This window comes from Eptatretus burgeri, chromosome 13 (genome assembly GCF_056783735.1).
Source record: "Eptatretus burgeri isolate ZD-2024b chromosome 13, Ebu_testis_v1, whole genome shotgun sequence".
Classification (NCBI taxonomy): Eukaryota; Metazoa; Chordata; class Myxini; order Myxiniformes; family Myxinidae; genus Eptatretus; species Eptatretus burgeri.
The window spans coordinates 46265919-46281297 of record NC_140973.1 but is presented as its reverse complement, the minus strand read 5'-3'; the positions used below and the strand labels follow the sequence as shown (position 1 = coordinate 46281297).

The following is a 15379-nucleotide window of genomic DNA, read 5'->3' as shown; positions in this document are numbered from 1 at the left end:
GAATTTAGAATATGGCCATGGTATCGGCACACAATGGCATACTATTTTCACAGGACAATCTACAATCTTCAGCCAATACCTGATTTCTGCCACCCAGGTAGGTAGCGTGTCCGGCGTGCAAACACACATGTCAGCGCCATGACGTGTAGATACGAGAGACGAGCTCTCACCGCTGCTGGTAGAGGAAGTAGCTGGCACAGCTGCCTGATTTCCTCATTCATCTGGTCTCTCCTTGCCTTCGATGCCCCTTTGGTAGGCCTGTCACACATGGGATCAAAATATTAATATCGAGGAACAAATTAGAGCGTTTGTGGAGCAATTACGCGAACAAGTCTTTTATGAGAGCTCATGGACCGGTTGAGCGTGTGCAATTACAGTTTGATCCACGACGAGTCTGCCCAAAGAGCAAGACTCATCAATGAGTTCTGATCATCATCACGACGTCACATTGCTACGTCCATGACTCGTGACGTTACGTGTAGTTTGCATGATGACGCGTATGCACAAAGTATTGCGTAATGACGTCCTAAAAAGATGTGAAACAACTCCACGGATATATGGAGGTGACTGGGCATATTGATTTACGTTGTGATGAACACACGGGCATCATGGCACGACTTGCAGGTGGACACAGCAAAAGTGGATCATCCCAAGGGCTTGTTTTACGAAGAGTTTGATATAACTTTCAGGTCCACCGACTTCAGATTAGCTGGTTGCAGGATGAAGACCTGCATATGGATTCTATTATATGGCATAAAGATATTGTGGAATTAACAATGTATTACGGGAGAGAACAACACAATTTCCTCATTTTTACATCAATACGTGTTCCGCGAACGGCTTGGAGCTGCACTGATGTGGGTTCGATTCCAATGGCTGCTCAGAAACTTGCTCACCCATCTCCGCTACGAGATGAGCAGCGAGTCCATTTACCCGTAGAAACACCGCTAAAGACCACGCACAACGACCTGTGGTCAGCGTTGAGGGACCTCAACCACCTCCACCATATGTATGGTATGGATCACTCACCTGAAGGGCTTGCGCGGTTTTTGTGCCACCTGCGAGCATGACGTCCACGATTTTGACGTCATCTCCTGAGAAAACAAAAACAAAAACAAAACAAAACCCACGAGCATTGTAGACCTTGATGTGGACTTCAGAGTCAGTATTCTGGAACAATGCACAACATTGTCAAACAAATATACACATTGCTTAAACTCAGTGACAAATCAATTAATTAGTGAACTCACAAAAGTTCATAAATACGGGAGTGAACGGAGCAAATGTGAACCGTTTGAACGAGAGAACAAAATGTATGGATGGTCAAGACCTCCGGGGAATACACAGGAGGAAGGCAGAAGAAGGAGAAAGTATTCTGGAGATTTACTTAAACTAGGTTAATGCGTTAAAGTGATGTCTAATGGACGATAATAACTTTTTTTCTCCGGAGTCACGGCCACGCGAGAAGGTCCACATCGAGTCAATAATCGAAGAGCGTTCGATCCGGACTTACCGCACCCCAGGTTTGGTCCGGAGGGTCTGCAGGGAACCATTATTCACCTCGAGCTTTTATAGCCCCCGCCGAGAGGAGAGTCAAGCGTGCAGACCCCTCTCTCGCAGTCCGTGCTGATCACCCTCCACCCCCACTCGTCCTGGACCCCGACCTCCTTCCACTCCTCAATCAGGTCTGCGGTCACGCCCTCACGTCCCTTCACAGAGGCACAAATCCCAGGAGCAGCCGAAACGAACTTTTTAACGTGCTTTGGATGAAAATCATTTCAACATCAAACGGCTTTCCTTATGCCTCTGCATTCAATCCTAGAAAGTAACACCATTCGTGATCCTATAAAAATCCTATCAATCCTATAAAAAAATCCTATAAAATCCTATTAAAAATCCTATAAAATCCTATTAAAAATATAAAAAAACCGCCCCTAATGGCTTCATGAACTCATGGAATTCATAAAATTTCAACCACACGTTCAACAAAGCGCCCGTTCTTGGGGAAGGGGGGGGGGGCTTGTGTTGTAGCGAAACAAATTGATTATTATTTTTTGTTTTTGAACAATCGATTAAATTGCCGATAATATGTAATTGTAAGTCCCATTATCTGGTTCAGATACAAGATGTCACGGATACTTTGGCGCCCGCAGGGCGAGACATCGCCTCTGTCGTGACGGTGTCGCTCTCAATCTGTCAATCACCATGACCCTGCCGCGTCGTCGTTCAGGACCAACGTTTAAGCCGGCTGTCCTGGTTTCTTTTACCGACCGGTATCTGGTAACTTCGGTTGGTAGACTTAGTTAAATATCGTTCAGCTCAGTTTGATGTGTGTGTGTGTGTGTGTGTGTGTGTGTGTGTGTGTGTGTGTGTGTGTGTGTGTGTGTGTGTGTGTGTGTGTGTGTGTGTGTGTGTGTGTGTGTGTGTGTGTGTGTGTGTGTGTGTGTGTGTGTGGTGTATATGTATAGGATGCACCATTTTATTGGGTAGGTTCAAGTTACATGGAAAAAATAAAGCGCGTCATAATGAAACGTACACGTCACGACTATTGCGTCATCAATGGTTCTCTTTCGGTGTTTGCAAATTCAGGGTTCGTAAATGAATTTGAAAACGAACGACATCTCGTTTATGTAACGTTTCAAGCACAAGTCCGAAGGATATCTCCGAGCACGACATGAAAGTTTGTAAAAGTGTAAAAGTATATTTTTTCTCTCTTCATGTCGATGCATCAAAGCAAAATCGTTACCAAATGGTGAACTGCTAAACTTAAACAACTTATTGAATTACCTTGTTATGAGAGAATATGCGTTACAAATATTTTAGTTATCTTCATGGTTTTTTTTTTCCGGTAAAAAGAAAATATGGTAAACTATTTAGAAACCGGTAACGAGAATCAGGCCCGGTTTAGTTAGTTAGTTGGTTAGTTAGTGAGCCATTAATGTTATTGATTTATTTCCCGTTCAGTGATTAAAATGTGAAACTGTTCCAAATGAACATTTGAAGGTACAGTATCACTTTGCTCCATTTTAACACCTGTACAAGCTGTGAGTCGTGCTCTTAGGGTTAGAACATCCCATAAGATCCCATAATTAGATCCTGGATGTTCTCGTTGGGTACAGTTCCTTGCCATCAGGTTTCTCGTGAAAATAATGTAAAAACTGCACTCACCGATCGATAATTATTAATTATTTTACAGCGGGGTTGATGACGTATGTGCCTGGATTGTCCATGACTTCCGATGAACCTATGAATCCCGTATCGAAGTTATTCCTTCGAATGATTTCCAACACGCGGAGCAAACTCGATCCTTCCAAGCCTATAGGTCCAGGTGGGATGTTCTCGTTGGGTTGGGATCCTTCTGGAATAGCCTCAGTGGGTTGGGATCCTTATGGGATGTTCTCGTTGGGTTGAGATCCTTATGGGATGTTTTCGTTGGGTTGGGATCCTTATGGGATGTTCTCGTTGGGTTGGAATCCTTATGGGATGTTCTCGTTGGGTTGGGATCCTTATGGGATGTTCTCAATGGGTTGAGATCCTTATGGGATGTTTTCATTGGGTTGGGATCCTTATGGGATGTTCTCGTTGGGTTGGAATCCTTATGGGATGTTCTCGTTGGGTTGGAATCCTTATGGGATGTTCTCAATGGGTTGGGATCCTTATGGGGTGTTCCCGTTGGGTTGGGATCCTTATGGGATGTTCTTCTTGTGTTGGGATCCATATGGGATGTTCTCGTTGGGTTGGGATCCTTAAGGGATGTTCTCGTTGTGTTGAGATCCATATGGGATGTTCTTGTTGGGTTGGGATCCCTATGGGGTGTTCTCGTTGGGTTGGGATCCTTATGGGATGTTCTCATTGGATTGGGATCCTTATGGGGTGTTCTCGTTGGGTTGAGATCCATATGGGATGTTCTCGTTGGGTTGGGATCCATATGGGATGTTCCCGTTGGGTTGGGATCCTTATGGGATGTTCTTGTTGGGTTCCTGACAAGAAATTTTTGTTCGGTTTGAATCTTTATGTGATGCTCTAGTTGGGTTGTGATCCTCATGGGATGTCTCCTCTTGTTCTACAGAAGAGTGAAAATACAGAGCAACTACCTGGAACTCAGGATCTGCAGTTTCCTGAACATTTGGAGAAACGGTCTGTCCTGCGTGTCATGTACCGAGGAGCACGTGGTGACGTGATCGAGATCTTTCAGGTCCTGAATTGTTTGATTATCGTCTCAGATTGTATCGGGAAATTGTGCAACGATAATGCAATGATCAGAATAAAAAGCCGATTTATCAGAAAGCCCAATCATATTTTTATTTGCAATGCTCAGGCTGATGGAGGAATTTGTACTACTATACTACCATGAGTACTACCACTACTACTACTACTTTCACCGGCCAAAATTATTCCCACCTTCTTGCAATGGGGTCGGCCGAGGAACGTTTTTGGCCCAAGTCTTTCACGAACCGGCTGGCCAGGACCGATGTCCGACTGGAGGTGATTTGGACAGGAATTTTCCGTTTATTCAGGTTACCAGCGATAACCTCTCAACAGCATTCTGTGGGATCTTTAACATCCATGAGCGACCATCGCCAGCAGCCATCTGATGGATGTCATAGACTGAGTGCCCTGCATGTTAAGCAACATGGACATGGAAAGACAGTTTATAACTGGGTCAAGATTCAAAACCAGGCTCGACAGCTCAAAGGCTTGTGCACTTCCACTCAACTCAACCTTGCCAGCCCAAGATGGACGAACTTGTACATAATTATTGTGCTTAGCAGGGTGAAGCAATTCGTTCACTTTGTGTGTCTGTCTATAGACGTCACAGTGTATGATCAAGGAACCACGTACTTAATTTCAATTGGATTTCATATTTTTAACATTGGAGAACACTAATCGGAACACGAACCTGCAACTTAGCAGCACTTTGGCTCTGAATTTGGCAAATTGTACGGAATCTCGTCCTGATCGCACATGCACAGAGAGGAGTATGGTAATTGTTTTACTCTGCCTCCCTGACACTGACAGTTAAACAAAATTGAAAATAATTCCAAAAAAGGAAACTTCCTGTTTTTAAGGACGTTATAAAGGACACAAACAACAGGCACAAATAACTAATGTAACGTGTTAAATAAGGTGGTGTAATAGACGGTGCATCAGCGGTGGTGAACTTCCGAAGTTTTTTTTTCTTTCTGCAACCTTTAAAATATTTCTTTCATTTAAATTTAATTACATAGTTGAACACTGTAGAACACAAATCTCCTTGTTGGCACTTCCAAAAAAAACAAAAAAAAATCTAAAAAAAAATGGCGGCTCATCGGAAATTAAATATATATTGCGCTCAGAAACGTAAAGCAAGAGTTGAAAAGACCCTTCCCACGTCCTTTTTCTCAAGACTGCATGGGATAAGGTGTTTAATGAACTCTAGTTATATAATACATGAATTACAAGGATGTCAAGGAGACAATGAACAAATCATTACAACAAATGGGGTTTCAAACCAATGATCCATCATCATGAACTCAGTGCTCGGATGGGAGCTTCATAGACTTTTTTTTCAGCACGTGAGTCCTGGATAAACCCTGGTGGTTTGATGTCCCACAGTACATGTTTACGATGCCCCCAACAGTGAAAAAAATTGAGACACCTTGTTTACCTTTGGGTCAATCAATGGATTAAAACATCTTGGCGATCGAGGCATTGGCTCACTTTTTATCCAATGAATGGAAGGCTCTCGTAATACTCCAGAGATTGCTTCTTCTCAAGCACTGGGAATTGTTGACGTGTGAAGAAATATTAAGACAATTGTCTATTAGTTATTAGATGATATAATAGTTTAACTCGAGTTTATTTGTCCGATTTCATGCTTCGCGCCGCATCTGTAATGATGCCGAGGCTGGACCTTGGATCGGCGGAGGAAGGTCTTGCAGTCTCACCAATAGACCAAAAGGACTTGGGTGTGACCGAGATGTCATCATGAATAATGGACCCCGCGCATGGATCGGGCCAACGATATACTCAGGCCGCTGGAGATGGATTGATCGACTGGAGATGATTTAGGACTTGTCGTGCCATTGCTAGACACCAATAGGGACGACATAGCGATTGTGTCGATCCAGGTTCATGCTGCTCCTGGATCAATACGATGTTGAAATTTAATGAGAATGATGACCTGTGGCCTCTGTACCATACATATTCGCCTGGTTGGTTATCACGGTCTCCATGCACATATTAATATAATCGAATTTCTTTGGAAAACCTGAGATCGTCGCATTAGGACGACCGGTCTGTATAGCCGCCAGCATTCCATGGATTCTGGAGGGAGGGAGTTATGCGGCGAACGAGCTGTTTCCATATGGTCATCAGGTGTGGAAGAAGCGCCAGATGCCCTCTCAGGACCATCTCATGCCCAGTTAACCCTTGTTCCTCCGTTCTTACACTGTCAATCCACTTCACCATCGACCCCCAGACACACCTACACCCCAGTCCCCCACAACACAGAGCTAAGCTATTTTTAGTAACTTGGAGCTAAATTTAGCGAGTGGCGAGGTGCGGGGGGAGTACGAGAGACCGTTATCCGAGACGCGCAGGGCCCCCGGAGGGACTATAAAAATCGTGGTGTTTACACCCGGGCTCAGCGACCCGCTCACCCCGGCAGGAAACGAGCGGCGCGAGGAGCCTCCAGAGACACACGTCCTGCTCATTCAAGGTTCCACAACATCAATAAAACTCTCTTAGTGCACGCTCGGACCTCTGGCACGGGGCGCTCGTGCCCGGTAAGATGATATCCCTGCACGGATGCTGGCCTGATAAACCTAGAGGCCGAACCGAGAAAACGAAGCGAACGGACGTGAGGGATTTCCCGTTACCTGAAGTGTGGGACACGCGGTGGCTTTTCATATATTAAAACTACAAAAATCGAATACCCAGGGTGTTCCAGGATGCAGCACCCACCGAACACAAAGGCAGGTTACTTTCGGACAAGTAAATGATGAAGGAATTCCCTTAATTTATTGACGTCTTAAATTTAAATAAAAAAGATCATTGATGCCGGTAAACAAGGCTCAAACAAACCTGATGGAGCGAATGCTTTCACATTTAATCACATTGGACTCACCGTCGATATATAACCAGCAAGAATACCCGTCCCAGGTGATGAGAAAAGTTTAAGTTAATCTATCAATTAAAATTATTTCATGCACTTTAAAAAGGTTAAGTGTGTTGCACACAAAAAATATCTGGTCTTTTCAATTTGAGACCAATTGGTCATCCTGTTTGCCAAAAATTGCTGAATTGGTCACTTTGACCTTAATCTACGGCCTCTGAGGCTGCGGCCTAATGGCCCATCTTACTTCCCGCACAAAGCTGTATATGTATCCCGAGTATGGAGTTTGTAGCTTTAAATATGTGGTCGTGCATAAGGAAGACAACACAGACAGAGACACAGAGACAGAGACAGAGACAGAGACAGAGACAGAGACAGGGACAGAGACAGAGACAGAGACAGACAGAGACAGACAGAGAGACTTGACTTTTGTATGCTTTTATTATAAAAGTTTCAAAACACACCAGAAAAAGCACACTCCATAAAAACAAATCCAAACGATTTTACAGCAAAAAATAAATCAACAAAAGCAATACAAACTAGAGGGGGGGGCACTCGGTAGAGTGCAAAACCTCTGCCGCCAATACTGCTAGGTCACTTAAGTGAACCTGATATCCTATTCATTGCAGGTCAAAACGGAGACTCTACTGAACCACGATTGAATAAACTAAACGAGATTGACGCGCATGTAGAAATGCCAAAAAAATAAAATCGAATTTTTTTTGAAAAAAGTTCCAAATTTTGTTTTTTTTCTCTCTAACAAATTTTTTTTGTTGTTGTTGGAAATCACTTAAAACATGTAGAAATGCAAAAACAAAAATTCAAATATTTTTTCAAAATGGCCACCAATGCGGCCATATTAGACTTTGGACCAAGTCCAAAATCTAATGGCATGATCCTTGGACCATACCTAATCCCCCCACCAAGTTTCATCGAAATCCGTCCAGGAGATTTTTCCGTAATACTGTTCACAAACAAACAAACAAACAAACAAACAGACAGGGGTGAAAACAGTAACCTCCATCCATCTTCAATTGCGGAAGTTAACAAGGGTGTCTGTTCATGTCAAAACCACCACAGAATAATACATACATGCAAAAAGTAAGTGTAAGTACTTTACACTTTTACAAACAGATTCCATCATGAAAAGAAATTCAAAACCTCATCAGTGTACCACTGATCACCCACAATATCCAGGCTCAAAAGATGAGCCTGCTCCATTTTTACTCGTGCCGAAACCATACCTTTAAAGCACAAAAGCACAAAAGCACATTTGCATTTTTCCCCTTCAATTTTGCTTTCCTGGTTTTATAAATTGCCAGTTTAGCAATGCCCAACAGAAAAGACAAAAACGAGAGGAATGGTTTACTTTTATAATTCCCCCCGATTCCATAAATAAAGACTGAAAAGGAAAAAACAAAATTAAATTTCTAGAAAAGCTGTTGAAAAGAAGAGAAAGAGAGGTACCAATCTCTTACATTCAATAAAAACGTGGGAAACATTTTCGATTAAATCACAAAAAGGACAAGAAATTAGAACAAAAGAATTAAACTTATGGAGTAATGTCTGTGTGACCAGGGCTTGATGCGCTCGTCTCCAATTCAGGTCTCCAGTTCGCCCAAGAGTTGGAGAACTATACATTTTGTTCCAAACTGGAGTTAAAAAAGCTCCAGCAGGTAAGGTCTCATTCCACCGATTTTTCACCAGTTTTGTAAAACCAGGTATACATGCTTCCAGACATATGCTGTAGATAGCCGTTTTCCCCATGACGTGAAACACACCAATTTCCTTTAAGTTTGAGGAGAACACACCCTCTTGTTTTTTTGAGGCAATTTGAAGTTCAGGGAAATAGAGACCTGAGTCTACCACTTCATCCACCCCAGTCCACCCGATGTTTAGTCCATGAAAGATTTGAATGACTGCTTTCAAGACATTTTCCACAATACGAGCAGAACGAACACCAGTTTTTAATGAAAGTGAACTTACAGGTAGCCAGGCATTCAAGGATGGCTGCAACAGGTCTCGCACTCTGTTTATTCCAACACTGGTGAAACAATGCATAAACGACCTGGAGGTTGAAATTCTAGAGAATAAAGGATTCCGAACTAATGGCTCATGTACAAACTTTTGGGCATCGTATGATACCTCTAAACGTTGCACTCTGAGGACTTGCCAAGCATTCAAAAGACTGATGAAAACTGGGGAGCTGAGACATCTCAACGTGTTGCAGGTCGATGAGGAAAAGTTCACAGTCATATTTCAGACCTTCCACTTTCTGCAACCAGGCGTTTGTGAGAGGTCGCCAAGGAACACACTCACTGTACAGTAGGCGCTTAATCGTGGAAATCCGGAATGCCATTATCCGACTTGGGATATGCATCAGATTTTGACCACCTGCATTTCAGGGTCTGCAGACCACGTCTGGGCCCAGCAAATGGTGGCCACCCCAGAAAAAAATCAGTCAGAACCCTCTGAATGCCTGTGACCAAGTATCTCGGAGGTTCAAGTGGGATAACTTAATGCCAAATAAAAGGAATCACCAGGTTATTTATGATTGACACCCGTGTGTTAAGCGAGAGAAGTTGGTACAATCTTCTCCACCTTGCCAGTTTCAATTTAATTTTTTCCAGGAAGTTCTCCCAATTTTTTTGTTCATACACGTCAATTCCTAGAAATAAGCCTAATATTTAAACTCCTCACTACTCCACTGTATTCCTCCTGGTAAAACAGGCAGGGATGAGGAAGGCGATCTGGGGCCCACCCAAAAAGCTACACTTTTTTCCAACTACCCTTGCAGTAGAAGCAAGCTCAAACTGGGTAAGGCAACGAGAGACCTCAGAAACATCCTTTTGATTTGCAATAGCAACACAAATATCATCAGCATAAGCTGAAACAACAACTTTGGAGTTTTGTAAAAGAGAGACTCCTAACACTGAGTTCCGAAGTAAAACTAATAAAGGTTCAACGGATAGATTGTAGAGCATGCCTGATAGCGCACAGCCCTGACAGATGCCTCGCTGAAAGGGGAAAGGGTAACAAAGACTATTATTAACCTTCAGCAGACAAGATGCATTTTTACAGCACATGCGCTGGTATACAATTGCACCGAGTTTGAAATGTCCCCGGTGTCTACCATGTCTCCGGTATCCCCCCCCCCCCCCCCCACGCACCTCAAGTGACAGCCAATGACGGCCGTCCGGTAGATGGCAGTGCGTAACCCAGACGGAAATGGTGACAACTGACGGAAACAATTGACAGAAATACCCGAGTATTCATGGGCCGACAACTGACGGAAAAATCCGAAGAGACGGCCAATATAATAATAATAATAATAATTTGCCGCTTTCCGCATGAACTACACATTAGATTCACACAATACTGCCTTTTTCAATGGAAATTTGTGAAACGAATGTGTTATATATGTGAAAACCATTGAATTTATTGTTTGACGGAAAAACCAAGAAACGCTCCCCTCTCATGCACGAACGAACGAAAGATGTCATTTCCGCCCAACATGGCATTTCACGCCGAACGCCGAACGCCGAAAGCTAAGTTCTTCTTATTTTACATCATTCTTTTGCGGCCCCCTGCCACGCTGTATCGAACGATTTCATTCCTTCTGTTATATATAAAGGTGCTTATCACAATAATAACAAGATTTTTACATTTCAAATATTAAGTACGCCTTTTAATTGTTTTTCAACTGAAAAAGCATAAATTGCATATTTTAACATTGGTGCGCTCATTTGTTTCACCACACTCGCTGTATTGAAGGATTTCACTTGTTGTACAATAACTTAACATAAGCAATAAATTTTTCCCCAAACCCTGTTCTCCTTAATACATCAAACAAAAAAGAATGGTTAACACTGTCAAAAGCTTTTTCTTGATCTAAAAGTAATAAACCAAAACCAGGAGATGTAGTTCGACGAAGACTGATTAAGTCTCTCACCAAAAAAAATATTATCGTATATGGAATGTTCTGGAACACAGTATGATTGATCAGTGCCAATCAAGAAAGAGATGACTTCCTTTAGACGGGTTGCAAGTGCTTTTGACAATATTTTGTAGTCCGTGTTGAGGAGTGACACAGGCCGCCAATTTGCGGTCTCATGCAGGTTTCCTTTCTTCGGGAGGACACACAAAACTGCCCTCCGGCAGCTCAATGGCAATTCACCATGTTCAACACTCTCCTGAAAGACCTCAAGAAGAGTAGGGACTAGAATGTCCCAGAAAGCCTTATAAAATTCAGCCGGAAGGCCATCTAGTCCAGGGGCTTTCCCATCCTTGCTATCCTTGAGCACAGCAGTAAGTTCTCCAATAGAAATGCCAGGCTCAAGCAATTGTTGTTGGTCTTCAGACAGAGAAGGGAGCTGTTCAAGCATCGCATTCCTGTTCTCCTCATTCACAACTCTTTTTGAGAAGAGTTAAAAAAAAGTCTTGTAGTTTATGCTTGATATCACTCTGGGAGGTCAACAAATCACCACCAGAAGAGCACAAAGCATGGATTTGTTGAGAGGTCTTGACCATTTTTTCCAAACTGAAGACCCCTTTCTTTGGTGTGTCAAGTTGGATTTTTTCGTTCCGCAGTCGGACGAATGCACCGGCCGCCCGCTCTTTCACCATTTCAGCCAGAAGGATCCTTTTCTCCGACAACTGCTGGATATTCATTCTGGACAATCCAGCTTTCTGCTCACAGATAAGTATATCGTTTTTAGCTCGCCTGTTCGAAGAACAGAGAGCTATAGCAATACCCCCAACGTGAGCGTCAGTGTGAAAATGTGAAAAGTTTTTGTTGCAAGTTATTTCCTTTCTAATGTTTTTATCTACCACACTATTTTTTAGTGATAACAATATACAAATACATATATTGCTTTAAAATTATTTGGATCAGACTTCACTGCAATGCTTTATAAAAAATATTATTAGACTAGTTTTTTAAAAACGATAAATGTATAAACAGGCGAGCATTGGGTGGCTTTGACACCAACTCTCTGGTTTAAAGCAGATATCACACCAAAAGCGTTGTATGTGCTGTAAGAGCAGTATTGTTGGCAAAAACATTTGATTTGGGACTTTGTGCAGTCCCACCATTGTCTTTAGTTCAAATATGAACCCTTTTGTGACTCGCATTTTTCCCATACCATTTTAAAAGCTTCTATAAACTGTGCACTTTGTAAAAGTTTCAAATTAAAAGTCCAATATGCACTTCCACAGACATGACGAGGAAAGCCACACACCATAACAATCATGTGATGATCGGTAAAACCAGACGGCCTGATATACGAGTTCTTAACAATGTTTACCATTTCATAATTAGCATAAAACCTGTCTAGGCGAGCCATCGTCAAAACATTTCTTGATGCACAAACCCATGTATACTGACGGATATTACGGTTTTGTACCCACCACATATCCACCAGTTTAAACTTTTTGACTAGCTGTGCCAAAGGCCTTGCACTGGGTGGATGAGGCTCACAATTGTTCCGATCAGGTTGTGGGTTGAAGGTACAGTTGTAGTCACCCCCCAGACACAACAACATGGTTAAGTCAATGGTGCTTCCAAACTCTGCCAACTTGTACAGAAAGGCACCTCTTTCAGAGTTAGCACTAGGACAGTAAACATTTGTAATGCAAATCTTTAGGTTACTACTGACAAATTGCACAGACAGTTGGTAACCTTTGCAAATTTCCTTACAAGTTGTCTCCGAAGGCTGGAGTCGAGGATGCAACACTATTGCCACACCAGCCTTGGCCTCAACACGTGCACTCGAGAAAAAAAGACAACCTTTAAAGATTTTACACCACTCATCCTCAGAAGACTGATTTGCATGCGTCTCCTGTAGCATTAGCACATCAATGTTTTTCATTTTGGAAGAGCTGAAATACCTGGAGGCGACGCACACAACTGCGGCCTCCATTGATGTTCAGGGATGCTACTTTTATCTCCATTCTGTTAGTTATTCTTGAAGCTCTTTACCAGCCCGAGTAACACATTTCCTTAAACTTTGGAATTGAGGATCTGACATGTTAACCTGATAAGGATCACGAATCATACTCTTTGCAGTTTTAATGAAATCGTGTAAATTCAGGAAGTAATCTATGATTTTAACTATCTTTTCCTGAATGTATCATCCAGGAATTTAATCACATTTTCTTGAGACACTAAGGTTGTGTCGTTTCCCCCTTCATCCTCTTGAGAGCTTAAAGCACTAAAATGTGGGGTAGAAGAGGTTTCATCTGAATCAAGTGCTTCATCTATGGCCTCTCCTATTACTTGTGGAACACTTACTTTTGGCTCAACAGAAAGTTCTGGTCTGTTTACAGACCCCTCCGAATTTGCCTTCTCCATGTCCTTCCCCTCTACAACCCTTACATCATCATCTGTGAGGGAGGGTTGACATTTAACTCACAGGGATTTTCCCCTTTATCTATTCTCCATCACTGTCAGACATAGCTGTTAACTCGTCTGAACAAGTTTGGCTAACAGGACAAACACTTAAAACATCCTGAGATACCTCACCGTTCTCTGTGTCCCGCTCGGAGTCGGCCAGTGGAACAAGCGAAGTTTCCACATCCGCACACGACTCCGGTACCACCAAGGGGTTTCCAATGTCAGACGCACATTGGAGGTCCACCGAGCCTGACACGATCTGGACCTTATTCTGCTCCTTAGCATCAAAGGCATCAACATTTGACCGTTTTTGGGCTTTTTTCCTGGTATCCGGAACAGATACCTCCATATCGTCCACACTGTCCTGTACAGTGGATGGTAAAGGAGAGGAAGCAAGCACTTTCACTTCCTCGTTTGGTGGGGGTGGATTAATTACGTCACGATTACACCCCCCCCTCTCTCCAGCCGGTCGGGGTGGACGAGTCCAATTCGTCGAACGCCTCAGCCGGTGGCGGGGCGGGGCTCGGCTCCCGATTCACCTTCTCCCCATTAGTTTGTGGTGAGGAAGAGTCGTCCCTCACCGAACCTTCACTTTATTGCGGTGTAACCGCAATGGGACAAACACTCTTCACGTGCCCGTAAGCTCCACACTCAAAACACGTCATAACCTCTGAGGAGGAAAACATTTTATATTCAAACCCATCGATTTTTACACTGAGTACAACATTCAGTGTTTTTCCATTTTCAGGTAGTATCATATAAACCACTCTTTTAAAGGAGATGGCGTGTTTAAATTTATCACTAACATGACGCATCGGCACCATTGAGATCCTCGACACAACCTTACCGAACTTGTTTAACTGGTTACACAAGTCTTGGTTCCTTATAAATGGTGGAATATTATTAATGTTAACTTTAACTGTTGGGGCCTGTAAAGCGAACACAGAGAGGTAAGTGTTCGGTTCGATGAACAGGCCATGCTCAACCACCGTGGCGACCACGTGTTCCTCCGACACAAACACCACAAACTTTTTATTCATGCGAGAAGCAGCACGAATAGTATGTAAACCAACGATGTTACCGATGGCGGAAAGCACATCGTTAAGTTCCACCTCACTGGGAATGAAGCAAAAAACAGCGTTTTTACGAGTTAGTGACTCGAACATCTCGACACGGAAATGTTCACCCGCCATTCTAACTCAAGAAAACAACTTAGTAAACTTTATCGAGAGAAATAAGGCGTTTTCACAAACACCAAGAAATCAACGATTGAAGTTGAGAATTAACAAAGAACACGGTCGCAGTGAACGAGAAAAAAAAAACCTCCCCCGGAGGCCATGACAGGCCTTCGGCCTACGATTTTCTCGACACGAGACCGTTCTCTCTCTCTCCCTCTCCCTCTCCCTTTTTTTCCAGACAGGAAGGAAAAAAATACGGGAAACGAACACATGGGAAACGAAAAATGGGGAAAGTGGAAACACCAAACAGCACAGAGGAGGGGTACTCACGACACGAAGCAAGGAGCAGCCATGACAGTACACACAACGTACCAACAGCCAGCAGGGGCGAGAGAGAAAGAGAGAAAGAGAGAAAGAGAGAAAGAGAGAAAGAGAGAAAGAGAGAAAGAGAGAAAGAGAGAAAGAGAGAAAGAGAGAAAGAGAGAAAGAGAGAAAGATTCATGTATATTTACATATATGCAGTGAAAGTCAAGACTTGAATCCCATTGAAAACCTGTGGAAAGATTTGAAGATTGCTGTTCACCGACACTCCCCATCCAACTTGACAGAGCTTGAGAAAATCTGCAAGGAAGAATGGGAGAAAATCCCCAAATTCAGATGTACAACGCTGATACAGACAAACTCAAGAAGACTCGAAGCTGTAATTGCGGC

At 43.0% G+C, this 15379-nt stretch overlaps 1 protein-coding gene across 6 annotated transcripts in view; it reads right to left on the bottom strand.

The window, feature by feature from the left end:
• The window catches only part of NPAS4 (neuronal PAS domain protein 4), a 27741-nt gene extending 12362 nt beyond the window's left edge, over positions 1–15379 (bottom strand). The window contains exons 1-5 of one of the 6 annotated variants that reach the window (XM_085852298.1): positions 14999–15037; positions 4402–4617; positions 1514–1709; positions 1030–1094; positions 80–258 (exon numbers count right to left, since the gene is read on the bottom strand). In XM_085852298.1, coding sequence (XP_085708424.1) covers positions 80–258; positions 1030–1091 — 241 coding nt within the window. In that variant the 5' untranslated portion in view covers positions 1092–1094; positions 1514–1709; positions 4402–4617; positions 14999–15037. Of the gene's footprint in view, positions 1–79; positions 259–1029; positions 1095–1513; positions 2326–4401; positions 5797–13619; positions 14686–14998; positions 15049–15180 lie in introns of those variants that run through there. The other 5 variants (XM_085852300.1, XM_085852297.1, XM_085852302.1 and 2 more) reach the window with 5 other exon arrangements.